This window comes from Ammodytes marinus (genome assembly GCF_949987685.1).
Source record: "Ammodytes marinus genome assembly, chromosome: 14".
NCBI classification, from domain to species: Eukaryota; Metazoa; Chordata; class Actinopteri; order Uranoscopiformes; family Ammodytidae; genus Ammodytes; species Ammodytes marinus.
The window spans coordinates 22,529,585-22,556,324 of NC_137218.1; the positions used below are offsets into that span (position 1 = coordinate 22,529,585).

Here is a 26,740-nt window from a genome sequence, read left to right on the forward strand (position 1 = left end):
AATGTGTAAGAAATAACCCTTCAAAAATATATTTTAAAAAACTTAATTTTTGTAGTTGAAAGCTAAAACCTCAGACTAAAACTAAAATGTCCGACTACCTGTTTGGTCCTGAACGTAGCACTGTTGACTTTGCCCTATTCTGACGATGCTGTCGTCCAGCTGATAGCCCGAGAGCACACCGTCCCATCAGCTGAAATGTCTCCCTATATCCTGGGTATAGACGTGGGTACCACTTCGGTTAAAGTCGTTTTATTAGAGACTGGTTCCAGAGCGGTGTCTGCGAGTCACACTCTGCCAACTAAGTCTGATATCAGCGACACCAGTGGCATAAAGGTTAGTGTCCTCAATTCACGTACCGCGCCCGCACACACCTGTACTTTGAAGCTCAGTGGTGTCGATACAGTTGTTTGTTTTTGTTTGTAACCTGTCTATGTGTCCACCACCCCACTCAGGCTAAAGAGCAGGACCCGGACCGGATAGTGCACGCTCTGAACCGGTGCATCGGCTTCCTGCCCAGAGACAAACTGCAACATGTCAGCAGCATCGGGCTGTCTGGACAGATGCACGGGGTTTTATTCTGGAAAGCAAAGAGCGGTAAGACGGCTGTCAGTGGTAGCCCAGGCTGTGTGTAGCCTACATGGGCTGTGGCATTTCACAATGTGTGGTAAATTGCACAACAACGGACGAGAATGCCCTACATGAGTAGTTTCAATGTAGCCATATCTTTATTATCCCCAAGGGGCAATTTGGATCACAGCCAGTAGTACTATTAAATAAACTGCAAAGAAGCAGCAAATAAACGGATTTCTTCATCAATTGGTAAATTTAAGCCTAATTAAATCACAGAGACGAAATTGCCAGAGACAGTAAAGAGGAATATTTAATGTAGGCTAAGTATTGTTCTAACGCTGAACTTGTAGGCTACTTGCATGATTTTTTCCCAATCCCTTCTCATCACAGCCTGGTTTGTAATTCATTATTCCCCATGTATGTTCACTGTGCAGTTATTACACTGCAATGAGGAGTATTTCTTCTAATAACTCCTCTTAAAACCAAAACTTGGTTGGTCTGTTGTACCCCTTTCACCACTGTTTCCCTCTTGTGGTTGCATCCAAAACCTGAAATGATAAAAGGTTTGTCATCAAAGAAAATCTATGCTGCTGAAATGCTTTTGTGTCCGAGCTAAACCAGAACTATTACGTCAGATTTCACTCATTTTGGCTGCTGACATTTTTGTCTTGTTATGTTTCCTCGCAGGTTGTGATTGGTCCAAAGGGGACTTCTTCACTGCCAAAGACACCAGTCAGCTGATCACCTGGCAGGACGGCCGCTGCAGCACTCACTTCCTGTCCAACCTACCGAAGCCAGACTCACATCTTAGCGTAGCCACAGGGTTTGGCTGTGCAACAATCTTCTGGTTCATGAAACACAGGTCAGCATTCACTCGTTGAAGATGGTGAATACTTGTCATCAAAATCTGTGAATATCTTCTCACAATTTGCTACCTGTCGTACTGTGTGCGTTAAGAGCCTAGTTGGCATGTCTCTAGCTAAGGTGGGCCCCTTTGTTTACATGTTCCCTTTGTGTAACCACCAGTTTACAGATCCCAGGCTGTGTATTAACACTGGATTTTTTGTGTTCACTGATTTTGAAAAAAAGCGATTTCAACAACAAGCATTCTCCATCTTTAAAGCCCCCACTGTGACTCCTACTGCGCCACTCTGTTTGTGATGCAAAAATGAAACCCTGAGGATGTGTGGTGTTCACTGCAGGCCAGAGTTCCTTGAGGACTTCACAGTGGCAGGTACCATCCAGGACTATGTGGTGTCCATGCTATGCGGTTTGGACGGGTGTGTGATGACACCTCAGAATGCAGCCAGCTGGGGCTTCTTCAACACCTCCACCAACCAGTGGAATATAGACATGTATGTGAAGTGCAGAGCTTCCTGTTGTCATAATATTGCATATGTGTGCTAAAGTTGGTCGCAAATTGAGTTCAACTACTAAATGCATGTAAATGTAGTGTGTGCATGTAAAATGTTCAGCTACAATCACTTTAACACTTTGTGAAGTTCTTTACAATCTTACAGTGTCTTGAGTTGTTGTGCGTAACCTACCTAACAAGCCACTCTGTGTGTGCATGCTCTAGTCTGAAGGGTGCCCGCTTCCCTTTGCACCTGCTTCCTCAGTGTGTCCCATCTGGTGGCGTGGCGGGACGCACCTGCTCTGACTGGCATGGTATCCCCGCCGGTACGCCGGTAGCGGTCGCCCTGGGGGACTTCCAGTGCTCTGTGTACTCCTGCATGAGTGCACGCTCAGATGCAGGTGAAACAGGAAGTCTTCTCTCATGCCAGGGTCACACTTCATGCAGTGAATGCTTCAGATGAAAGAATTGGTTAAAGCTAGACCACGACACATAGCATCCTTTGGATCTCTTCTGATATCACTCTACTCAGTTTACTAAGGTTACCTCTCTTTTTTTGTATGGAAACCATTTAAAGACGATAATAATTCTGCTTTTGACCAGAGAATAGTTAAAGCTATTTATAGTGCATTACTTCTGTCGCCCCCATGAGTAATTCTGAGTAATTACAACAACACTGTTGGCACATGAGGTAAGCCTTCTGTGATCGTGCATGGATTGTATACCTTCTGCTGTACGTCCAGGTTTTTTCTTAGAAGTAGAATCAACAACTGAAACATTTTGTGGGCGCTTCGTGGGATTCTTCTGAGCTCCCCCAGTGTCAGGGGGGGAGGGGACACCAGTTTGTAAACCATGCCATACTGAGAAATACATAGAGAGTTTTGTGAAGCTGATAGGCTTATTCAACTGGGTGTCAAGTCATTAAGCGATGGCTTGAATAGAACCAACATTAATTTATAGGAAACATTTATGCTATATAGCTTTAAAGCAATGCACAAGAACAGTTAAACATATTTCAATAAAAAAACTGTAAACACTACAATTACAAAAGTATAGAGCAGTTCATGCCCATGTCTTACTTTGCTGTCATTATGTTCGTTTACACACAGAAAATAAAAGCATTATGCATCATGTGTAATCCTCACTTTACTCTCTTTTGCATGTCATCTTTGTCATCAGTAGCTGGTTCATACACCTTATATGACAGTTTGCTTCTTTCTTCTTATTTTGCAGTTCTTAACATTAGCACTTCAGCCCAGCTGACCTTTGCCATGCCAGCTGACTTCAAGCCACCAGAATCCCCTCAGCCTGCCTCCTCCATCTCCTACTTCCCCTACTTTGACGACTCGTACTTAGCGGTGGCGGCCTCACTCAACGGCGGGAATGCTCTGGCTACTTTTGTTGAGATGCTCTCTGGCTGGATGAAAGAGCTTGGTATGTATCTTTAGCTATGCTAGCAATGTGGCTCTTGGGGGCTGCAGTGTCAACCTGTTGGCAGGTCGGCCCACCACTTTATTCTCAAATATCACAACAACTCTTAGAAGGATGCCTTTGTATTAGACATCCTTGGTCCCCAAAGGGTAAACCCTCAAGACCATTTGGATCCTCCAGCTTTTGCTGTAGCGTCCCCAGCTGGTCAAATGTATCACTAACCCAGTGAAATCTCTTGACATTCCACAGTGTGGATTGGCAAAGAACTTTCACTTTCATTGTAGATGAATTTTGATTCCCTGGAATTTCCCGTAATGCCATCATGGACACGAGTAGTTTTTGTTTTGTTTGAAAATGAACATCTCCAAATCAATCACTAAGCCTTTCTAGTCTGCAACTGAAAGCAAAGACCAATGACAGCGTGGAGAGGACAGCGTTCATGAGCCCTTTTGTTTACTTACCAGTTTACAGAACCTAGGCTGTGTTTCAGCGCACACACAATATGTACAGCTAGCTGATTGTGAGGAGATATTCACTGATTTCGACAACAAGTGGCTAACTCCACCTTTTTAAATGTGTTGCATGATCAACATGTTGAATTGTGTCCTCCCTCACAGGTGCGGAGCAGAGTGACTCCTGCTTATACGAGAAGCTGATAAACTGCGCCCTGAATCAGGAATCGAGCGACCTGAGAGTGAGTCCTACCATCCTGGGAGAGAGACACAACCCTCTCTGCTTGGGTCAAGTGAGCAACATCTCCACCACCAACCTGTCTCTTGGTCATTTGACCCGGGCGCTGTGCTGCGGCGTCCTGGACAACATCACATCCATGATGCCCTTGGAGCGTCTGCAGCAGGCGGGGGTCAGCAGGATTGTGGGTAGTGGGAGCGCCCTCGCCCGCAACCAGGTGCTTAGGCAGGAAGTGGAGAAGGCCTTTCCTCAGCCGGTGGTGTACGGACAAAACGCGGACTCTGCTGTGGGCGTGGCCATGGTCCTCTGTGATCTACTTTGAATGAAAGCCGTTCATTCACTGGGGTACTCCTGTCTGTTTACTTGATTGGTTGATCATTTTGCACTCTTCTGAGGACCATATCAGTGGTATTGCTTTGTTTCAAAAAGGGGATCAAAAACATTTTGCATTCCGTGTGGACCAAAAGATTGAAGCCACCCAATGATTGATGCCGTCTGACTCAAAGTAGTCGTGATGGGCTGCTATGAACTCCCCCACCCTTCAAACTTTGACCTTCACTGTGACTGAAAAGCTATTACCAATGTACATCATGATGCCACACTCGTTCTATCATAAATAATTCAGCGATTTATGATGAAGGTTAAGGTTAATTCAGGTGTTGGCATCTGTTTCTTAGAGCTGCTATTTTGAAGAGATGCTCATCATCCATCTGAAAACATCTACGTTTGAAGAGCAATCTCTTTAGAGCAGTATACACAGTGCAACACCTGAAGACTTAAACCCACATTTAAGAGGGTGTGTGTTGGTAAGTTGCACTAGTACAGGGGCCTGTATCACAAGGCAAGTTCCCTTATGCCTGACTTGCTTTACTGCACCTAACCTCAGTAAGCCTTAATAATAATAATAATAATATATTGGTTGCGTTCCGAATCGCATACTCTTTCTTTTTTCTATTATACATACTACATCCGACGATAAAAATAATCTAGTTAGGATGCAGTAGGCATAATATTGGGACATACTTTACTCTCTTATTTCATCATAACATTGCGCCTTGATCTTGCCTCTTGCTTTTATATCCGTCGCATACCCGTTTGTTTTCATATGGAGGCTTCGTCGATGTTACGTCACTTCACGTGCGCACTGGATTGTTGGTCAGAATCGCCCAAATAGGATGCACTTTTCAACACTAACAATCTTGGCCGCATGAAGTAGGACATCCGGGTACTTCTAACCATCCTAAATCTGGCCACAAGAATCGGGACATCCTAAATCTTTTTTCTACATACTATATAGTAGAAAGTATGCGATTCGGAACGCAACCATTGTATTTTATAATGCGCTTTTCTAAAAACTCAAAGTTGCTTAACCAGTATCTTGAAGCTGGTTATTAATACGCTCTGTAACAATAACTCTGGGTTTTCCATGTTCAGCTAAAAATGAAAAGTATGGATGGTATGTGGAGGAAAAAAGCCTGGAGAAAATAAAATCAATGCACCATGAGGTGTGTTTGTGTGAGCAAAATGTTTCACTTCTAATTGACTCTGCTAATTAACAGTGTGTGGATGTTTTCTTCTTCTAATACAACTGTCTTTGTTTGTCTGGAGCCTTGTTTTAATGAGAGAGGATACTCAGGATGTCATTATGAGAGCTGTGTAAATGATCCGATCTGCTCCTCTCATGGAAACCTGTTCCGGAGCAGGTTAGCCGTGCAGCAAAGGTTACCAAGACGATCAACCTCTGTTAAAAGTGAGCCATGTGATAGCAGCCCCACTTAAGAAATATTCATCCAAGATAAAGGTATAGTCATATAATATAGTCAAAAGCTACCTGCAAAGTTACATTTTTACTGCTGTTAACAGCAGCAGGGTCCCACAGTTTGGTTAGTTTCCAGGTGCTTCAAAATATTTTGGTTTTGGTTTAGGATAATTGAACTATTCAATACTAAGAATGAATCGCAGAGAAAATGTTTTTTGTAAACTAACTGCAGGTTCTGCAAGTGTAAACAAATCCACCTACCCTGAAACTGCATAGTGCACCTTGAATCAAATTTTTTTTTCTCTCAAATCATAAATATGTTTTAATGATTGTCACTATTAAATTAAATGAAAGCACTATCTTTGCATATCTTTTTGGGGGTGACAGTTTGAAATACTCAAACCGTTGGGTGCCAACCGAAACCATCTCGTAATGTGAAGGCCTGTGGGCCCTTATGATCTGTATGAAAAGGAAGGGATCGTCACAGGAAATCATCATATCTCATAATCACATATGTACCGCCCAAACTGCTAGGCAAGAAGCTCTTCAACCACAATGTCAGTCACAGGACCTGAGCTGAACTGAAAACAGACACACTGACGTATTTTATGTGAAACCACCAAGAGGCAGCCGAGACGCGCAGGAAGCGTATCAGCAACATTATGGACTATAAAAAGAAAAGAGAAGTTAGGACATATCATACACGAGTGACAAGTAGCATATAAAAGTAGCATTTCAGAAGGTCAGTAAGTATTCATTTATGATCTGTGATTTTCAGAGATTACTCAAAATGTCACATTTTCTTCTTGAACTGCTCCGAACTGAACTCATCATTTAACACATTTGTGTTGATTTCAGATGATATACTGGTGCTGCACGCCTGCATCTGGATTCCTTTGTGGTATTTTTTTTGTGCTGTCTTTGCTTGAACGCGGATGGTCAATACAGGATCCTTTCAAGCACTCAAGTCTCCCAGTGATGTACTCTGATATTCTCAAGGGCGTGTCACACTATCTCCCTCTGGCTTGTTCCTGGTAATCTTCCCTCCGTCACACTGAGAGGGGCATCTCAACACAACAATAAGGAGGCACACATCTCTGGCATCTCTGCAGGACACTCGCACTGTGTATGGTTGTTTTGTTTTTCAATTGATCAGATTTTTTATTTAATTTTTTGTTATCAAGAAGACAATTCTGGACCAGGACGATTTCCTTCTGGGTGAGTCGAATCTTGTGTCATGGTGTTCTGTAAATTATTAGATTGTTTATGGTCCAGAAGAGTAGTGTCGAGCCCTCTGCAGTGGTGCGATCCCCTCTGGTTTGAACATAGTATTTGTTTAGGCACTCTCATATCACATCCTGTTGTGATGCATTATCATGTAATCTGTAGCCTACAATTGAAAATGCATCCGTGCAGACACTTTAACCTAAAGGATGCAGTGCACAGCTACTGAAAAATAACGGTATGGGAAGAGGGAACAATTATCAACACTGCCACTGATTGTTTCCCTATTAATCCTAATTGAGAATTGTACAGTTGTAGCTAAATTATTCTAAAAACAGGTCGTGATGCAATTAATACGTCCATAAATAATAAAGCAGGAGATCAGGATGTGGTGTTGGACACAAACAAACAGTTTTTATTGACGGCACTTCCAGTTTTCGTCAGTTTAAACAAGTATTGGATTCGTCATTCAGTTGTGGTGCGGAAAAATAATTATTAAGAATACATCCAAGTTTCAATGGGAAAACTGGCTTTTATTTAAGAAAATAAGATACACATACTTCTGTGTTTATCTCTTGTTTTCTCTTGTGGTGATCATGGAAATCTTAGAGATTTAACTCTGAGTAATTTCAATTCCCCATTTCCAGGCTAGAAAGGGGAACGAGAAGCCACCAGCGATTAGGTTTCCCATCATCCTTGCCATCCTTTGTTTCGGTCAAAATACAAATTATTTCATCGTTTTGAGCTGAATTATGCAGGAATATTCTCATTTCATTTACTCACTGGTTGTGTGTCTGTTTAAAAGCACACTGTGAATGATGTGATTACTCTGCATAGAAGCAGCTGTGCTGTGTGTACCGGCTGCTCCCATGGAAATCTTCCTCTAAATACACTTCTTTGTTAGTCACTGCGGCTGAGACATCACATGTCTGTGCCCTCGCAAGCCCGCGAGGTGATCGCCTGTGTTTAACATACTTCTTATGACCCAGCTATTACAAACACATAGTAACTTAAGTTAAAGCGCCAAGACTAGACTGCATTGTCCACAGACAGTCCACATGTGTGACCGGGTGACCCACTGCCACAGTTGCAAACAGTTCAACCAAAGAGTAATTTCTGTTGCTAAAGAAGATTGTAGGAAACATTTTGTGAAGGAGAAATGCTGGAAAACCACTTGTCCACAGAAAGTAAGGTTTTCTACTCTTCAGAAGATACTGCATAGCTGCTCTTTTGAAATCATTGGTGGAGAATTAGTTGCTATGACATCACATTTGTATACTCTGTATAGCTGTCAAATTCATTTAACTGGATCATGTGCTGTATTCTCACGGCAGGTCGCTGGAGCAAGAGGTGAAGATGGATAAGTCCGAGATGTTCGGCTTCTCTCTGGAGTCGGACGACAGGACGGAGGAGGAGAAATTGAGGAAGAAAGGGGCAGAGAGTTTGGGCGAGACCTCCCCTAAGGCTCCCATGGACACTGATTACCATGAGGAGATGGAGAAGCCCAAGCCTCAGATCCGATTCAATCTCAATTTTGACAAGTGAGCCTCTCCATGCAAAGATAATGTGATCTCTGCCTTATATTTATTCCCATTATATATATCAAGCCCCACAGTGTTGTTGATTATGTGGAGTGTGTGGCTGCTTGACCCTTTGACCCAAATATAGCTTTTCTTACCATTTCTGATGAATACCTTTTTTGCTTATAGAGGGATTCGAGGTGAGGGGGAGCCGAGTAGGAAGAGAGACAGCAAGACGTTTGGCATCGACAGGCTGTTTGAAGCGGTGGCCAGCGGGGACGTCAGACAGCTGGACGGCCTGCACACCTACCTGCACCAGAACATGAAGAAACTCTCCGACTCTCTGTGTAAGCGTGAAACCTGGCCTTAGCGTGCAACAGCTGCAACAAAATAATGAGCCTACCTTGTGTGTACTCACTCCCTGGATGTGTGTGCTGTTACACCTGCAGATCAGTCCTATGGTAAAACAGCCCTGATGAAGGCTCTGCTGCACCTGAAAGACGGCAAGAACCAGACGGTGGAGCTGTTAGTCGACATCTCGGAGAAGACGGGAGACATCAAAGAGTTTGTGAATGCAGCCTACACCAGCACCTACTACAAAGGTAAACTGTGACTACTTTCATCCTTCAACAAACACACACACAATGGAAAGGAGATAGTGACTGATTTCCTGATGTGTGACTGACGTGTGGCAGGCCAGACAGCGCTCCATATAGCCATTGAGAGGAGGAGTATGTCCTACGTGAGTCTGCTGGTCAGCAAAGGAGCAGATGTCCACGCCAAAGCCAGCGGGTTATTCTTCCAGCTACACAAAGGCCCCAACTTCTACTTTGGTGAGTTGGTGCTGCTTCCGCCGTTGAGTCACCCCCTCCCCACCCCTTCCCCTTTGGAGTCTCACACAGAGATGAGTCATAGACAATAGAGCATGGTAAACACAAAAATTGCATTTCACTATTATCCATTACAATTATTTATTTTTGACCAATGTTAATTGAACCCTTTCATGCATGAATTATGACAAAAATCATCTAGATATTTTATAAGTTTCTTGACTCAAAATTGTGCTAACATTTAAAAATATATACTGTACATAATAAAGTTTTATTTCAAAGTTATTAAACTGTCCACGTATGTGGCACCATGTAACAGAGGCATTAAATGGGATATGAAGTCACAGCTGATAATAAGGAATACTATGTTTTGTTTGTAGTATGTAAACAGAATAGATACACTAGCAGGTACAAGCAATCTGACTCCACTGCTGCATGACTTTGCCTTCCTGGATTGATGATGTCATCAAGCAGTGAATATTCGGATTACAAGATAGTAATTACTCTTAAAATATTGCTATCAATCTAATGAAACTCAAAGTGGTTTGGAGAAAATAGACAGAAAGAAAGAAAGAAAGAAAGAAAGAAAGAAAGAAAGAAAGAAAGAAAGAAAGAAAGAAAGAAAGAAAGAAAGAAAGAAAGAAAGAAAGAAAGAAAGAAAGAAAGAAAGAAAGAAAGAAAGACGGTACAGGACTTCTGAATTAGTATTGTGACTTTTACATGACCAGAGCAGAGTTGTAATGATCTCTTGTGCATAATATGACAAATATAGACCCATAGTCGTATACACGCAATTCAAAGTATGCATGTTGGTGAGAGGGGCAAGTTGTCCTGTTATATTGGCAACACCACCACCACCTGTTAAATATGGAATACTGCATGTGTGCACAAGTATTCTCATGAAGGCTCCTGTTTAAGGATGCAGGGTGTCTGAGTCTCCTTACATGTGTTGATACAACCCAGAAAACTTTTCTAGATAACTGGTAAAAGACCCTATAGAGCTCAAGATACAGACAAAACAAGGACCTGTACATCAAAACATTGTATTCTCAAACATGAATGAAAGTGTTGTAAGTAAGTTAGTAACTAAGTAAGTAAGTAAGTAAGTAAGTAAGATGATATTGCAGTTTTTTTTTTTTTTTTTTTTGCTGAAGAAAGGGGTAGTCTGACATTTTGGGAGCAGTGCATGTATTTTTTTCTTTTCTAGTATTCCTACTTAATTCAGCCTGGCCTTGTGAGACCATATTGGTAGAAAAATAAATAAATGTTTTGTCCATTTGCAGCAACACCTATCATCCAATCATCCACAGTTTACCAAACTACAACTAAGACACTTAAGGCTTTCTTTATATATTTCACTTAGAATCCAAGAAACGTGCCGGCCATGTAGCAGTTAATAGCTTTTGTTTCAAACATGGCTGGAATATTTGGACGATGTTATGATTTTCCTCTACTCCCTGAATCGTTTTTGTAGAGTCCCTAAGGTACACACTGGACCATTGTCAAGTGACATATAAAATAATGAACAATTGATGAGCAACATCACTGATTCCTGAGAACATTTTTCAGAATTCCTAGGAATTCATATTATCAATGAGCATTGATAAACAGTATGTGTCTATGTATTTTTGAGCATATTGGGCTTGGAATCAGTTTCCATGGTGTAGATTTTGCCACTATATTCACTCACCAAAGGTGTGATCTATAAGATTGACTTGTACAATCAAATGAAATCCTTAAATACACATATACGTTTAACTCATTGTGTGACCTCAAAACCACCACTCAACATCGGTGATCATTTGATAGAATGTGTCCTATTAAAGGGGTTGAATACAAAATACTAACTTTATTTAATATACAATCAAAAATTAAAAACTTCAAAAAGCACAGCAATCAGAGAAACCTTCCCCTTCAGCCTTTAAGTGTGAAGCTCTGCACATACACCTCTCTGCACGGTGAAGGTCAAACATCCAAGAGAAGTAACAATAAACAATACACGTGTATTGAGTTGAATCTGGCATCAGTCTCAACGCTCTGCCGTGAAAGGTCATGCTTGTGCTTTGATGGGTTGAATGTATACATGTGTTACAGAGTCTCTCTTTGTTGTGTTCTGTCCTCAGGTGAGCTGCCTCTGTCCCTGGCAGCCTGCACCAACCAGCCTGATGTGGTGGACTTCCTCATGGAGAACGACTGGCAGCGAGTGGGCGCCAACATGGCCGACTCCAAGGGCAACACGGTGCTGCATGCCCTGGTGGTGGTGGCTGATAACACAGAGGACAACACAGAGTTCATCACCAACATGTATGACCGCATCCTCAAGACCACGGCCCGACTGCACCCCAAGCTAAAGCTGGAGGACATCGAGAACCACAAGGGGCTGACACCTCTCAAAATGGCTGCCAAGACTGGCAAGATTGAGGTATATACTAGAGGTTTATACAGGGAGATATTGTAGAATCACTGCCAACCAGGCAAGGAAATTAGCAGGCACTCAGGGAAATTAGCAGGGACCTGATTAAATCTGACTTTGCCCTTGGAATTCATTTGACGGGGGCTTTTAATGCCCCAATACAATATAAAAAGGTTTTTCTGGGTTTTTTAACTGTATTCATATGCATTTGCAAAGCCAGAGTCTAAAATAGAAAGCCTCTATAGTATTTTTAAACTTGTATGGGAGTGCGGTTGACATTTGTTTCAAGCTAAGTGGTATTAAAAAGGTCTTTAAAAAGTCTTATATATGATTTGGAGAAACATGGCGATACCTTAAAAGAGAGAACAAGGTATTTCCGTACATTTTATAAAATTTGCCCCGTCAAGGACCCAAAATGCCCTTAAAACTAATTTCTAAGGGGCAAAAAAAAGTAAATTCCTACACTGCTGCAGACACAGTTAGATAAATACTATGGTATCCCCAGCTCCACTGAAAAGCCAAAAAGTTGTGTTGTCTGTCACTTTTCTGGATTGGGGCCCTCAGTCCTACTAGCTAGGGTTGACTCAAGGGCAAGTCTTAACATCCAGTCTTGATGTACAAGTTGTTGGCCATATTTTGCTGTGACTTTTCCTTTATTTGATCCACAGCTGTTTTCACACATCCTTAAACGGGAGTTCCAAGAGAGTCACACCAAACACTTGTCTCGCAAATTCACCGAGTGGGTGTACGGGCCCGTCACCTGCTCCCTGTACGACCTGGCCTCAGTGGACTCCTACGAAAGCAACTCAATCGTGGAGATACTGGTCTACGGAAGTGACATCCCGGTGGGTCCCTCAGTGTCACCCGCCTGGTCAGAGTAGCTGCTATTTGTCATTGTTCTGCACTCAAACATATATATCTCTCTGGGGGCGCTCGTGATGTAGTGGTAAGAGCGTCACCCCATAGATATTCAGTCTTCGTCGCAGCAGGCCCGGGGTTCGAATCCGGCCCGGGTCGTTCTCTGCAGGTCTTTCCCATCTCTGCCCCATTTCATCAGTCTCTCCAAACTGTCTAATAAAAGTAAATATGCCTCTCTCTATCCGTCTCCTCTCAGAACCGTCACAAGATGCTCCAGATGGAGCCTCTGAGTCGGCTGCTGGACTGGAAGTGGAAGGCGTTTGCAGGCCGAATGTTTTTCTTGAACTTCCTGACCTACATCATGTACCTGGCCATCTTCACTGTGGTAGCCTACAATAAGAAGGCTGGACCGGTGAGCGGTGCCCCTACAAAAGTTTTTAAGATTAACCTGTGTAGTAGCTAGTCCCAAAAATACATGTAAATAATGTTCCCCCTCTTTCCCCCACAGGTGCCATTTCCCATCGAACACACCACAATAGGTTACCTGTATGTGTCAGGCCAGCTACTGACAGCGCTGGCAAACGTCCATTTCTTTTTGACAGGGGTATGTACTGTAGTTGCTCTTGTGTTTTTTAAATTTAAAAAATGCAGTGTCTCGTAACATGATGTTCCAGTAATATGATTAATCAAAAGCCTAATTTAAATCCCTAGATCGTAGACATGAGGAGGAAAATACCGAAGCTGCAGACATTGCTGATTGATGGATATTATGAGATTCTTTTGTAAGTAGCAATGCTTCTTTCTTTCCCGTACGTGCTCACAATCTAGCATGTGCGTCCTTAAGTGATGTGTATTCAAAAGGGTCACAAAGCCACAAGCCTTTTAAACTGCAATCTGTTCTAACATCACCCAGCAAAGTGCGTGTAGATGAAAAAGTATATAGTATAGTATAGTAAAAGGCCTGTTGTCAAAATCACTTTTTTTTTTTTCAGTGAATATCTCTCTTCACAATCTACTACCTGTACAGTGTGCATTGGAAAAACTCTGGTGTCAATACACAGCCTTAAGGCCTTTGCACACCGGGCGCGTTTTATTCGTGCGATTAATCCGTCGTTTATTAACGAACGTATACAGAGTCAATACAAGCTTCCACACCAGCGCCGTCATTTCGCATCGCGAATTTGCGTTTTTTATTTTTTCGAACTGAGTTCGATTTTTCTGGGACGTCGCTTCTAAAGTGGGACGCGACAAAATTCGCATTTCAAAACATTCGCTTTTACGTTGCGTTTATTCGCGTCGCGCCCGGTGTGCAAAGGCCTTTAGGCTTTGTTATCTGGTAGTTGCCTAGCTACGGTGGCCCCCTTTGATTACATCCCCCTTTGTTTACATACAAGTTTACAGAACCTAGGCTGTGTATTAACTGCAGAGTTTGTTTTCAGTGCAGACACAGTACGGCCAGGTAGCCCATCGTAACAAGATATTCACCTATTTTGACAAACATAATTTTGACAGAAGCATTCTCCAGAATGTATTTAATGTTGAATGGTGAATCATATTTATATAAACTGTACAATCTAGAGGAGAGAGGGGACGACCCGTAACCATGAGTTCACTGGTTCGATCCCCGGCACCGGACAAGAGGTGTTAGTTGTAACACTGGTGGTGGCTGGAATAACATCTGCCCACCATCTCTACCATTCATGTCCTTGAGCAAGACAGTTAACCCCAAACTGTGGCCATTGACCAATAAAGTCACTTAACTTAACTTATTATCCTTCATATAGTAGAGAACGCTTAATCCCCAAGTTACTCCTCCTGGGAGTAATTGAACAGCACAGACTGACGACATTAAATGGCTTCAGATGATCAATGGATCTTCTTAGCTACGGCAAATCATTCAATATAGTTCCATATCAGATTTAGTTTTAGTGTTGTGTTTGACTGTACACATTTGCATTGATATAAGCTGTGCAGTATCACAGTGGGTCTTCTTGCTGTGGGTAGCTTTGTGCAGGGCGTCCTCTTCCTGATCTCGGCTGGGCTGTATCTGGCCGGGCTGGATGAGTACCTGGGCTTCCTGGTCATGTGTCTGGCTCTCAGCTGGATCAACCTGCTCTACTACTCCAGGGGCGACAAACACATGGGCATATACAGCATCATGATACAGAAGGTATGGTCTGCACCACAGCCAACATCACAGTCAACCACCCCCCCCCCCCCAATCACTTTAAGCCCTGTGTCTCTTTTCTTCTCCATAGATGATCCTCAGTGATATCCTGCGCTTTCTGTTCGTCTACGCCGTCTACCTCTTTGGATTTTCAGCAGGTAATTTTCCTCTGTAAATCAAAACATGCTACACAAAGGTTCCTCAAATGCATTTCTGTCATGTTTTCATTAAGAAAATGTATTATAAATCAAACTATTATCAACATACTGTATGAACAAATAACCTTCAGAATAGAAGAATAGAGTATTGGAAAAAAAAACTAATGTTGAGATAATGGCCGTTAATGATGGTTGTATAGGAGAAATTTACAGACAAGGTTTAGTCCAAGAAACTCCTTAATGTACATTTTGGACCTCTTATTTTTAAACTAGTATGAACGAAGACACGTTATGGAAGCAAAATAGAAAAAAACGTGCTTGGATTTTTCTTTTTGCCTGCAGTGTTGTATTACTTTCCTTTACCAATAAAGGGCATTTTGAGATACAAACTTAGCAGACACTGCTATTCTGCTTCATATCTCCTGTCACAGCGGTGGTCACCCTGCTCATAGAACCCCCCAAAATAAATAATCAAATAAAACCCAATACCACAAGGGGTCGTTGGTTATATGCTACAACAGCCCCTGGTTCGGAGTGTGTGAAACCCACCTACACTAACATCTCCTTCGCCATGCTGGAGCTCTTCAAGTTCACCATAGGCATGGGCGACATGGAGTTCACCGCCGACTACAAGTACAGGGAAGTCTTCTACGTGCTCCTCATTGGCTACATCATTCTCACCTACATCCTGCTGCTCAACATGCTCATCGCCCTCATGAACCGCACCGTGGAGAGGGCCACCATGGAGAGCACCAGCATCTGGAAGCTACAGGTGATGCTAGGGGTGGCATAGTGGAGGAGGAGGGGGGGGGGGGGGGGGACTGACTACCCAAGAGCCCGGGTGGGGGGGGGAGGGCCCATGAAAACCCCTGGAATGAAAAATTAGTTTTTGTTGTAATTTTCAGTGATTTTCAGTGATTAAAGGTACTATGAGGAACTTTTAAATATTTTTGAAACAGCCTCATTTTACTACTGATGATCATAAATGACATGTAACAGTAAACAAGACCATCAGTTTACTATTTTTATATAGTTTTTCTTCATGTGTTTGTCATGGGTACGCTCACCCAGGAACTACAGCTGCTGGCATAGTTATTTTACCATTTGTGTTCTGTGTTGTGTCTCCTGTATGTTTAGTTAGTCTGTAACTTTGTGTTGCTGCTGATGCCTACCTGAACATGTCTCTCTTGTAAATGAGACCCTGGGTCTCAATGAGATTTTACCTGTATAAATAAAGGTTAATAAAATAAAATAGTAACACACTACCGCTTTTGTTCCAAAAGGGTTGCAAGAATGAACACAAACTGAAGGTTCCTCAGATCACCTTTAACATCATAAAAACATTGTTATGATTTTGCGGAATAAATCCATTGAGTGACTGAAGTTTGTAGGTTATCCCCCAAAAAAGTATGTAGGCTCCTTCAGGCCACTCTCTAATTTCAAAGGGTGCAAAATGGTTAAATCCTAATTGAGTGACTGCTTTTCTTGAGTGCTATCTTGCTCAGTGATAGTCAGGTTTTTCACCAAGAAAAGAGAAATTGTAGAATGGAAACAGAAAAAGACTGGTCCAAGCTATTAGTTTATAATCTGTTGAGATTTCAAACTGTGCAGACTTAAGAACGTAAGTGATCACATTAAATGTGGTATAAAAAGTAGTCGTGTCACCCCAATAACCACTATAGATTCATGTATATAGTTGTTGGCTCATTATTAAGTGGAAGGGGGCCCACATAGAATGCTTATGTATAGGGCCCAGAGTTTTGTGCTTAACCCCTGGGTGAGGTTAGTTTTTACATAGCCAAGAGGGTTGCTCTGTGGTAGAGGGAAAGTTCAAGGCAGCTGTGATCTGATGAAGTGCTATGTTGTTTTCCTTTCAGAGGGCCTTCACTATCCTGGACATGGAGAAAAGGCTGCCTTGCTGTCTGAAGGGGAGGCTTCGCTGTGGGGTTCAGAAAAACCTCTGCACGTCTCTTGAAGATGACTATCGCCAGTGTCTCAGGTTTGTGTCTTTCAGTTCAGTCACAATACACTCAGACAGTGGCAGACATGTTTTGTAAAAAGCTCCATCAGTGGATGGCTGCATGTGACCCTCAAGACAAACACACACACACACACACACACACACACACACACACACACGATATCTTTCATGTCAGGGTGAGCGTTGTCATTGTGAGCATGTTATCACGAGCTTTAAGCAGTTCTGTGTCTAAATTACAGATCATACAGACTCACAGAGCTTCCAGCATAACTATCGTCTTATGTAATATTGAGACCGTGTCTTGTAGAGGGGCTTGAGTCAGAATGTATTTAGAATATGTTAATTATTTAACTTAATATAATGCTCTAATGGTGCATACCCTGAATAAATTAAAATACCACACAATGTGTGAAGCACAGCAAACCAGGGGATAAGTAGTATTAAAGCAAAGTATAGGCCTATGTAACAGTACAATAACATATATTTATAACGAGTGTACCTATTTTCCCAGGGTCCTTTGTGATCCGGGTCCTATGTCCTCCCATGGAGGCATTGATCTACTGGGGAAGCATGCATTACAGCCTGTAGGCTACATGATAGGCAATACCTAAGTATGATTGTATGCTCACTCAGTCGTTATCAAAACATAGGCTACATCACAAACAATGATCTTTGAAGTACCAGTTGTTGTGTCTCAGTTGCTGAGAAACTCAACTCTTGAGGGAACTTAAATGTGTTGTCATCTTTGTCATTGTAAAGTGACTGTAATATTCTAATGAGGTAGCAGGGCTACATTTCCCTAAGCAGTGACAGAAAAAGAGAGGAGGGAATCCATAGTCCCATACAGCCTACTTTTTATACATACACAAAAATATAGAGCTGGTAAACATGGGAACTTGGGGACATATGGCTCACTCCTTTTGTAATTGACGAGTTCCCTTACTGATTCCAGTTGCTGAATAAAACTTCTGCATTTGGGTCAATGATGTAGCCTTATTTATGCAGGGCTCGTGTCAGGTTTCCTGGTTGCCATCTGATCTGACCTACATTTTTGTCTGGTACGGCCAGTTTGGGGATTAGCTTTTGAGAGTTTCTGCCATGTTGCAAAGTTTAATCTCTTTTTCACATGTCAACTATAATGTCAAATCCCTCCTTCCAAAACTGTTCCCCGGCTACTAGTCTCTGACGAGCAAAACAACACAAACAAATAAACAAAGGTTCAGCGAGGACAAACGGGAACAAAGGTTTAGGCTGGAAGATTTAACCGAAGACCCAGCCGTACGATGGGGATCGATTGACGCAGTACACTGTGTTCTACACTCATTTGCCTTCTCTGACGGCTGATTGATGCGCCGCACAGCAGACAGTAATTGGAGCATGTGTCCTCTTGTCATTCTCAGAGTGGAGGAAGTCAACTGGAACAAATGGAACATCAACCTGGGCAAAATCAATGAGGATCCAGGGTGCTGGGATCGTTCTCAACAGCTCACCCCGTACACCCCACAGGATCAGGCAAAACAAGCAACAAACCGAGGTGCACAAAACATGAACGCTGACCCCAAGTTTCTAGCGTTGGAAATGTTTTTTTGGCATTTCTCTATGAGAGGAAGGTCATGTACATCTATCTAGTAGCATTTCCTTTGTGTGTCCACAGGGAGGAGCTGGAGAGGCTTCTTCGTGGAGGGCAGTCGGCGACGGAGGCCGACATATAATCAGTCCACAGAGATGAATCCTCTCAACTCTGAGCCGGTCTAAAACAGACAACAGTGAGCTTCTCTCTGACTGTTTCGGCCCTGGCTGACCCAAGCAACAAGGCATTCACACCTAAAGACAGCATTCACTTCCCCAATAAATGTAACTGCAAGTGCCAATGGTGTGAACTGCCTTCCTCGAATAACTGACACTGTCTGCTTTATTTTGAATTAAGTCTTCAATGGAAATATTACACTCATATATGCAGTGATGAAGAGCAGTTGTTGGCTATATCCTTCTTATGACTGACATTACGCTGTAAAAAATAAAGAAAAGAATATTCAAATGGAATGCTGCATTAAAGGGGGAGTCAGCAATTCTGTAGAACGCTTGTTGTCCAAATCACTTTTTGTCAGAATCAGTGAATATCTGCTCAATCCTTTACCTGTCTGTGCTGGGTGTGCCATGAAAAGAAAATCTGGTGTTAATACACAGCCTAGGCTCTGTAAACTAGTAGGCCTATATAAACAAAGGGGGTCCACCGTGGCTAGCAACATGCCAGTTTACAGAGGATTTTTTTTCAGTGCACACACAGTACAGACAGGTAGCGGCCCATGGGGAGATTTTCACTGATTTTAACAAAAAGTGACAACAAGACTGCTCCAGAATTTCTGAGTCCACCTTTAAGTGCTGCTTAATAGCAAAGGAAAGTATACATTCGAAAAATATTCAACATTTAATCCACAAGCTTGTGCGCACGCTGTTTCTGCCACTACCTGAACAGGATGCACATCCTGCACAAAGGTTAGAACCTGCTGCCACCTCTGGCACCGCTCAAAATCCTTGGTGGAGCGGCACTGATCACGGAGGTGTTGATCCTGTCCTCCCGCTGTGTGCCCTTTATACAAGTCCCATTTTCATCACAGCCAGACAAGCTAAATCTTCTGCAGCCAGTTAGTCCTGCTGCAGATTTCACAGCTTGCTATGTCTACTCTACTTCCTGTCTCTATCTGGCAGAGGGCAGCTTTGGATAAATGGCGTAAAAGTACAGCCACTGGTTCAACAACAGTGATGACCTACAGCAGTACCTGTCGTATCGTTACAGATAATGTGTGGTTAAGACAGGCTGTTTGATCCCATAGAACCCTGTGTAAGGCTGAATGTGTAAGAAAGATGTGAATGAATGGGTAATAGTTTAAAGATGGAGTCAGCGATTCTGGAGAACGCTTGTTGTCAAAATCACTTCTTGTCAAAATCAGTGAAAATCCCCTCACTATCCACTACCTGTTTGTACCGAGTGTGCACTGAAAAAAATAATACACAGCCTCCTAGGCTCTGTAAACGGGCATGTTGCTAGCTACTTTTGTTTACATGGCCGTATACAGATTGTAGGCTGTGTATCAACACCAGCAGATATTTTCCCCAGCACACACACAGTACGGACATGGTTGTGAGGAGATATTCAATGATTTTGACAAAAAGTAAGTTCGAAAAAAATCATTCACCAGAATTGCTGACCAGACCACTTTTAAATCAGTGTATCTGTCTAAGGGTTAGCTCATGCAAATAGAAGCTGACAGGAGAAAAAACTGCACATCTGTTGTCATTGTCAGTTCAAATGAATGTTGCAGATAACCCAAGCAATGGTTCAGACTCATTTCAAAGCATAAATTAGAATTTTATTTTATTATTACAATATTACAAAAAGAGTAGCACAACTCTCACGCTCTTGCCCCCTATCTGTCGTACAGATTGACACAAAAGAAAGGCTTGTGGACCTTCTTCCATTTCACAGCAATAGTACAAGAAACAAAGAAGAAAAAAAAATGAATTTAAATAACAAGCAAATCAAGTATTATAAATAGTCACAACTGCAAACTGAAGCTTTGAAGTTTGGAAAGAAAATGTTTTACAGTTCAGTAACTAGACAATGCTAAAATATATAATTACAAAATATTACTCCTTTTTCTTGCTTTCCATTGTAAAGAATCTCTAAGGAATTGCTCTGTCTATTCAACAAATCTTCATTAAAATAAAACGACCAGAGAAAAAAAAATAAAAAAATAAAAGAAACCAAAAATTGCTGTGTCTGTTTCCATTCCTTACTATCTTCCTAATCCTTATTATTTGGGGTTTTCATTAAAACCATGCTCATTTTCAAGGGAAGTCCAAGGACCAAACACTTAAGGCTTTTTAAGGGCTGTTAGGGAGTTAGGTGAACAAAACAAGGGCTTCATTTTGTTTCTACACACACACATACACACACACACACCCTTTACTCTATACCCACATCAGCAGTCAACATTCACACACACAATCAATTACCTTTAAAGTTACAGTAGTCGAGTAGGTAAGCCAGTGTACAATAAAATAAACAATGCATTTGCTGTTTCACTTTAAAACTCGAAAGTCAGTTTCGTATACCTCAAAGTGATCTTGCAAGTGATCAATTTGGTCTTTTCGAAGCAAACTTCACATCAGAATCAGTATTAACTACACACAACTTAATTCAATTAAGTTCCTGCTGTCAGACAAGCTCAAAACTCTGGCGAGGGTCCGTAGTCCCATTTCCTACATGACATAAGTCACACTATTAGTTCTTCTACTCCAGAGTTTTGACCTCATAACTGACCTACCCTCTTCAATACCTGCAAAAGAAAATATCTCAACATTCAAGTAATACATTTGTCATGGTTACAAAAAGGATCTGAAAAAAGGGAAAAAAAAAAACATCAAAATGGCACATCTTCATAACAGTGTGTCCTTGTTAACCTGACTTTGGCCATTGTATGGTATACGTGAGCTAATCTTTCATTACTTTTTTTCTGCACTAGACATTTCACAATCTTCTTGCCAAACCTTCCTGGCATCAACAAACAAAGTTTTTTTGTTTTTTTTAAAACACCTGAATTCATTGCAGCATTTTTAGCAGGACAGAGCATCCCCTTTTCAACGGATTTGCTCCCCGCTGGATTTTTTTGATTATGTACAAACAACCTGATTACATGCTTCCTTAACTGACAGAGAGGAATCGATTTTGAAGAGTCCTATTGTACAAATAAATAACATAAAAAGAATAAAACCTCTGTTAACATGTGCATGCCGCAAGCTTCTGCAGCTGTACTTTGTAGTCTCCAGTGTCTGATGGCTTTGCACTGAGTCGAGATGGTTGCTCTCTCTCGCTCTCTCTCTTCTGTCCTCAAATGATTGTGTTTAACCTTGAAGTTACAATGAGATTTGAGTAATAACACCAAAACGAAAAAGAACTCGTAACTCGTCTATTTAAACTAGCCACAGCCAAAATTTCCTGACATGACCCTGTAAAAATAAACATCCATCAGCAGATTGCACCGCTTTTCAGTGAGGGATTTATCGTTTTTTTCCTCTTTCTTACATGCATAAGAAAACCTAACCGATAGTTCTGAAGTAGAAATAACACAGGATCTGTTAGGATCCAGGCACACAGATAGTTCAGTAGAGGAAGAAGGTGGGGATGACCTACACAGTACAGATGTGCATGACACACGCGTATGAAACATTTCCCTATAGTGCCAGGTAAAAGCACTCATGAACAAAAAAATAAAAATAAATGGCAATTGATCACTTGCAAGATTTATTAAAAAAAGAACAAAGAAAAAAAACTACTGTTCTTCATTAAATATATTAACTCACCCTCTTTAACATTAGCGGTTATCAATTTAGTATTATTCACGTGTTTCCTTTCTTAAGACTTAAACAAAGGGGTTTTTGATAACTGTTGTGTAGACAAGGCCATAGCTTATCTGTACCCTGGGTGCTGGAGGAGAGCGGTCCTGCCATCCCCTACATCTGGACCTATCCTGCTCAGAGGAGGCCTGTGCATCTTGCCCATCAACCCCAGATTCTGATCGCGGAAGTAGGGCGTCTGCTGGAAGTCCACACCCAAGTAATCTGCTGTTTGCATCAGATTAGTCTGGGCAGAGGAGGAGGTGGTCGAGGAGGAGCTGGTTCCTAGCCTGTAATGGGGGGCCCCAGGGGGCCCACAGTCTAGCGTGGCACACCCCCCTGTGCCCGCGCCGTGGAATGGCATGGCTATGTCCTGAGACCCGGAGCTGTCACTGTTGGGCGTGGGTAGGATGCTGCTGTTCCAAACGTGGGACTGGAAGTAGTGACCATTGGTGTAGTGGGCCATGGGACCGGGCATGCAGTTGTTGCTATTGACAGGTGGAGAGGGGGTTGGCCTCTCTATGGGAGGTTTCAGTGTGTAAGGCTGACCCACACACACCTCTGCAGGGTAGCCCATGCCCTTAAAATGGAAGGCGGGGTCCCGGGAAGGTTGGTTACAAAGCTGGGTCCCACCGTTTTGAATGTGGGGCATGTGAGCCAACTGGTGCTGATTCCATGAGCGCATATTCTGCTGCTGTATGCTATGTTGTAGCTGTTGTTGCTGCTGTTGATGCAGATGCTGCAGGTGCTGCTGCTGCTGCTGCTGCTTGAGATCAGCGTGGTTGGAAGGCAAGTGGTTCATAGCGAGTGGTTCGTAGCAGGGATGCAGGGCTTTATCTTGAGTGCCCATAATGCAGTTGGGTGGGGGGTAGCCAGGCGTGGCGGGGTTGCTGTGCATGGACACCCTGGAGCAGGCGCTGATGAGCAGGTTGCGACTGATGGGGCTGGGGTTAGCGATCTGGCCCTCACACATGGAGGTGGCCCCTACGCCCTGGGCCCGCGCCTGGCAGAACTGGTTGATCTGAGTCACGATGGCGCTCAGGTCGGCCTGGCGTCCCTGGTGCAGCCCGGCGGCCATGGAGAGTGGAATGGTTGAGGTAGAGACGGTAACGTTAGGCGGCGCGTCGCCATCGGGCAGCTTCCGGCTCCCGTGCGGGCCAGGATTCTGCTGTTGTTGGAGCATGACGCTAGGGGGGCCCTGTGGGTGGACAAGGCCCGGGTGCTGGGACAAAGTCTGGGGTCCGGCTGGGCCCTGAGGGTGCTGGGCCATGGACTGAGGGTGTCTGAGGCTCTGGTTGTGGCCCTGCTGCTGCTGAGGAGGGAGGGACATGTGTAATGTCTGAGGTGCTTCCTGTGGTCCCAGGGGTAAGCTCTGCTGGATGCGAGGGTTAAGGTTGGCCAGAGGTGGGTGATGGTTTAAAGTGCTGGATGGAGCCACTTGGTAGGGAGGGTTCATGATGACTTCTGGGTGCAAGCGAGCGCGGCTGCCGTCGTAATCTTTCAGGACGCCTTTGATGGCGGGCGCCTTGATGACGGCCAGGAGGCCCGACTTGGCCTGAGAGGAAGGGTAAGGGCTGTAGCGCGGGCCCGACGTATCCAGCCCGTTGACCGTACGCCGCACGTGGTTCTTCTGCGGGACCTTGACGCTGTTGGGGAAGATCTTTATGGTGAGGGGGTTGTTGGCGACCTTCTTAGCAAAGGCGTCCAATTCTGCCGGGGTTGGAAACGGAGCGGATCTCATCCTTTGTGTGGTGTCCCCTGGGGGTTGGAGCACAGGACAGGTTTAGAGGTGAGATGGAGAGAGAAAGTGAGTACCGACATCATTGACAGACTAAAAAGTGAAGTCAGCTGGACAATGCTTGTTGTCAAAATTTTTTTTTGTCAAACTGTGAATATCTCATCACGATCCTCTACCTTTTTGTACTCTGGAAAAAAAAATGTCCAGTGTTAATACACACAGCCTAGGCTATGTAAAACAGACATGTTAGGCTCCCTTTATTTACATACATTTTGATACAATACTATTTTACAGAGCCTAGGCTGTGTTCACTGATTTTGACAAAGTGTTTTAAGAAAAAGCATTTTCCAGAATCAGCAGGAGGAACTGGAATTTGGGAGAGAGAGAGAGATGGGGAGGGAGAGAGAGAGAGAGAGAATCTCATTCCCTGCTGAATTATTGCGGCCAACACATTCCCGGCCTAACATCCAATTTTGTGGTGGCGTCTTTGACTTCGAGGTCAGGAGCTCTTAGTGGCCGTAATTGACGTAGCATCCGGGCTAACAATAAGTATGCATTTGAGCAGGGAGGGGGGCTTGCACTGCTCGATACTAAATCACAAACTAAACAAAGAATGAACAAGGCAGTGGAGGTCCCCTGTGGCTGCTTTGGTGGAGGGGGGGGGATAGAAAAAGCTAGACGCATAGAGCCGAGCTCCATGACAGCAGACACAGTAATCAGACACAGACAGCAGCATCTCTGAACTGCAGGAACACCACCCCAGGCCTCAGCTCGCAGACATTTGTTACACCTGCTAAACACCGTGGCTAAATTTAACAATGCCGAAAAACTGACAACGTGAACATCATTAATGCGTCTGTGCATGTGTGAACGCGAGGGTGAGTTTCATTTTATGAGCCTGTGTAAACCGTGCGCCAGGTGTCGGCTTTCAGTGTGGTACAATGCAACCCAATGTGAGGAGATTGACTGGATGACGAAAGATGACTGGATTTAAAATCATTCCAAAGAAATATACAACTGGAATGTGTTTTTTTCTGCTGTTTAAAATGTCTTAATAAACATAAGGTTGAAAGGAAAGGAAAAGTGAATGATTATGGCTTTAGGGAATGACAGGCTCTTCTCCCCGTCTCACCACAGCCCCGCCTCTCTGACCTACTTACACCACAGCTCTCAGACTGATGGACTGATGGAGCTCGGATGATCAGAGGTGGGAAGGACTGCTCACACTAGTCTCATCACTGGTTACTGAGCTGCATTTAATTTAGTCTTTGCAGTTCAGGTAAAACAGATGTCTTGTGGGCAGCCATTTGGAAAACTGTCTGAATTGCTGGCAGAGGGCCTGCGGTTTCATGCGGGCTGCGGGGGTCATTATGCTCAGTCTCGCGGCAGACAGAGTTGGCTTGAGGGATGAGGCACGGAGCTGAATCGCGAGCACTGACACGGCCGCACCAGGAGTTGTGCCAACTGGCTAATTAATTCCCGCTTTATTTGTGAAGAGGAAACAATGGGCAGCAATGTGCAGGGCCAGGCAAGGGGCGGCACATAGAGGAAAGGGGAGGGAGAGGGATTGGGCTCCTGTGACTAAATGCTCGGCCTGCTGACAGTGGCAGGCCTCATTAATGCAGGGGTCTGGGCCAAGGAGCTGCAGCTTGACACCCGCCATCACTGAAGGCCCCAATGTCTGTCACTGAATAAATGCAGGGGTAAGCAAACACAGATAAATGAACAGCTTAGACAACAGGCTCACAGACATGCTGAGGATGGACTTCACCTGTCAAACACAGGTGATGATTAATGGCCTTGTTAGAAATGAAGTTTCCCAGAGTGACACAGAGGCACGACTAAATAAATACAAAGGTTGATTGGCACACTTGAACGTACCCAGATTTCAGGGTATCAATAACAGTTTAGATGAAGGATTTAAAACAGGCCGGTTTAAAGCTATAGTGCGTCACTTTTTCATAAAAATGAATGTCGAGTACATTCAAGCCATCGCCAAACGAGTTGACACAAAGTTGATTAGGCCCATCAGCTCCAGAAAACTCTCTCTGTATTACTCAGTATGGCAGCGTGTGTTTACTGAGAATGCCTCATGTGGGGGAAACAAAAGTTACGCACTATAGCTTTAAACAATAGCACTACACTCTGATCCCTGCCATCAGTATTCAAGATCTATTTTGGAGCTTGTGAGATTCTGGCACAGTCGCCTCTCCTCGGTCTGCATCTGTTGTCAAAGCCTCATGTCAATGTAGAACGGGGTTGTAAGTAGGTGGGAAGGAAGGAGAGTAGCATCAGCTGTTGCGATGAATAAAACCAATCTTTAAATCATCTCATTGGAAGAAGATCTTCTGGATGAAAGGGAGATGGTGGACAGCGTGAATGAATGTTAAAGACCACAGGAACTTAGAATGCAGCTTCATCATCTCACAAGTGGTCCCTCCCCGTATGAGGACACTTAATAAGCCAACATGGAACGCTGGCCAAAGAAGTTATACTTAAAGAGCTTCAACAGAGCAGACAAGAACAACTTTTTGGTTCTTGTATAGGTTTCTAATTGGGGTCAGACTTGAACAATGAAGTCCTGTTTTCATCAACTGTTCACATGAAAAATGGTCTTCTAATAATAAAGGACCCAGGCTTGTTGGAGCAG

The 26,740-nt window shown here is 43.4% G+C and overlaps 3 protein-coding genes across 3 annotated transcripts; 2 read left to right on the forward strand and 1 right to left on the reverse strand.

Annotated features, from left to right (window-relative positions):
• Window positions 1-195: 195 nt before the first annotated feature.
• On the forward strand, window positions 196-5,514 carry shpk (sedoheptulokinase; the record flags this gene model as incomplete). The annotated part of the gene is made up of 7 exons (XM_080041199.1): window positions 196-333; window positions 453-594; window positions 1,258-1,432; window positions 1,773-1,925; window positions 2,150-2,325; window positions 3,158-3,358; window positions 3,973-5,514. 7 exons carry the CDS (start codon window positions 196-198, stop codon window positions 4,365-4,367), a joined length of 1,380 nt encoding a protein of 459 aa, XP_079897325.1. The 3' UTR covers window positions 4,368-5,514.
• Window positions 5,515-6,894: 1,380 nt separating this feature from the next.
• Window positions 6,895-20,599, forward strand: trpv1 (transient receptor potential cation channel, subfamily V, member 1). The gene is made up of 16 exons (XM_080041196.1): window positions 6,895-7,022; window positions 8,363-8,569; window positions 8,738-8,895; window positions 8,998-9,150; window positions 9,244-9,381; window positions 11,502-11,800; window positions 12,460-12,636; window positions 12,906-13,061; window positions 13,158-13,253; window positions 13,361-13,431; window positions 14,654-14,819; window positions 14,908-14,974; window positions 15,406-15,746; window positions 16,852-16,973; window positions 18,356-18,489; window positions 18,610-20,599. The coding sequence occupies exons 2-16, from the start codon at window positions 8,385-8,387 to the stop codon at window positions 18,708-18,710; spliced, it is 2,364 nt and encodes a 787-aa protein (XP_079897322.1). The 5' UTR covers window positions 6,895-7,022; window positions 8,363-8,384; the 3' UTR covers window positions 18,711-20,599.
• A 1,772-nt stretch (window positions 20,600-22,371) lies between these two features.
• fam222ba (family with sequence similarity 222 member Ba) lies at window positions 22,372-25,753 on the reverse strand (the record flags this gene model as incomplete). Its single annotated transcript, XM_080041487.1, has 2 exons — window positions 22,372-24,110; window positions 25,693-25,753. The coding sequence occupies 2 exons, from the start codon at window positions 25,751-25,753 to the stop codon at window positions 22,426-22,428; spliced, it is 1,746 nt and encodes a 581-aa protein (XP_079897613.1). The 3' UTR covers window positions 22,372-22,425.
• Between the last annotated feature and the right edge of the window lie 987 nt (window positions 25,754-26,740).

What these genes read in the sequence shown, in the direction of transcription:
- trpv1 (XM_080041196.1), top strand. Translation starts at nt 8,385, where the DNA reads ATGGATAAGTCCGAGATGTTCGGCTTCTCTCTGGAGTCGGACGACAGG. An exon ending in AGGCCCCAACTTCTACTTTG is followed by an intron (nt 9,382 to 11,501) that starts GTGAGTTGGTGC and finishes TTCTGTCCTCAG; the next exon opens with GTGAGCTGCCTCTGTCCCTG. An exon ending in TCCATTTCTTTTTGACAGGG is followed by an intron (nt 13,254 to 13,360) that starts GTATGTACTGTA and finishes TTAAATCCCTAG; the next exon opens with ATCGTAGACATGAGGAGGAA.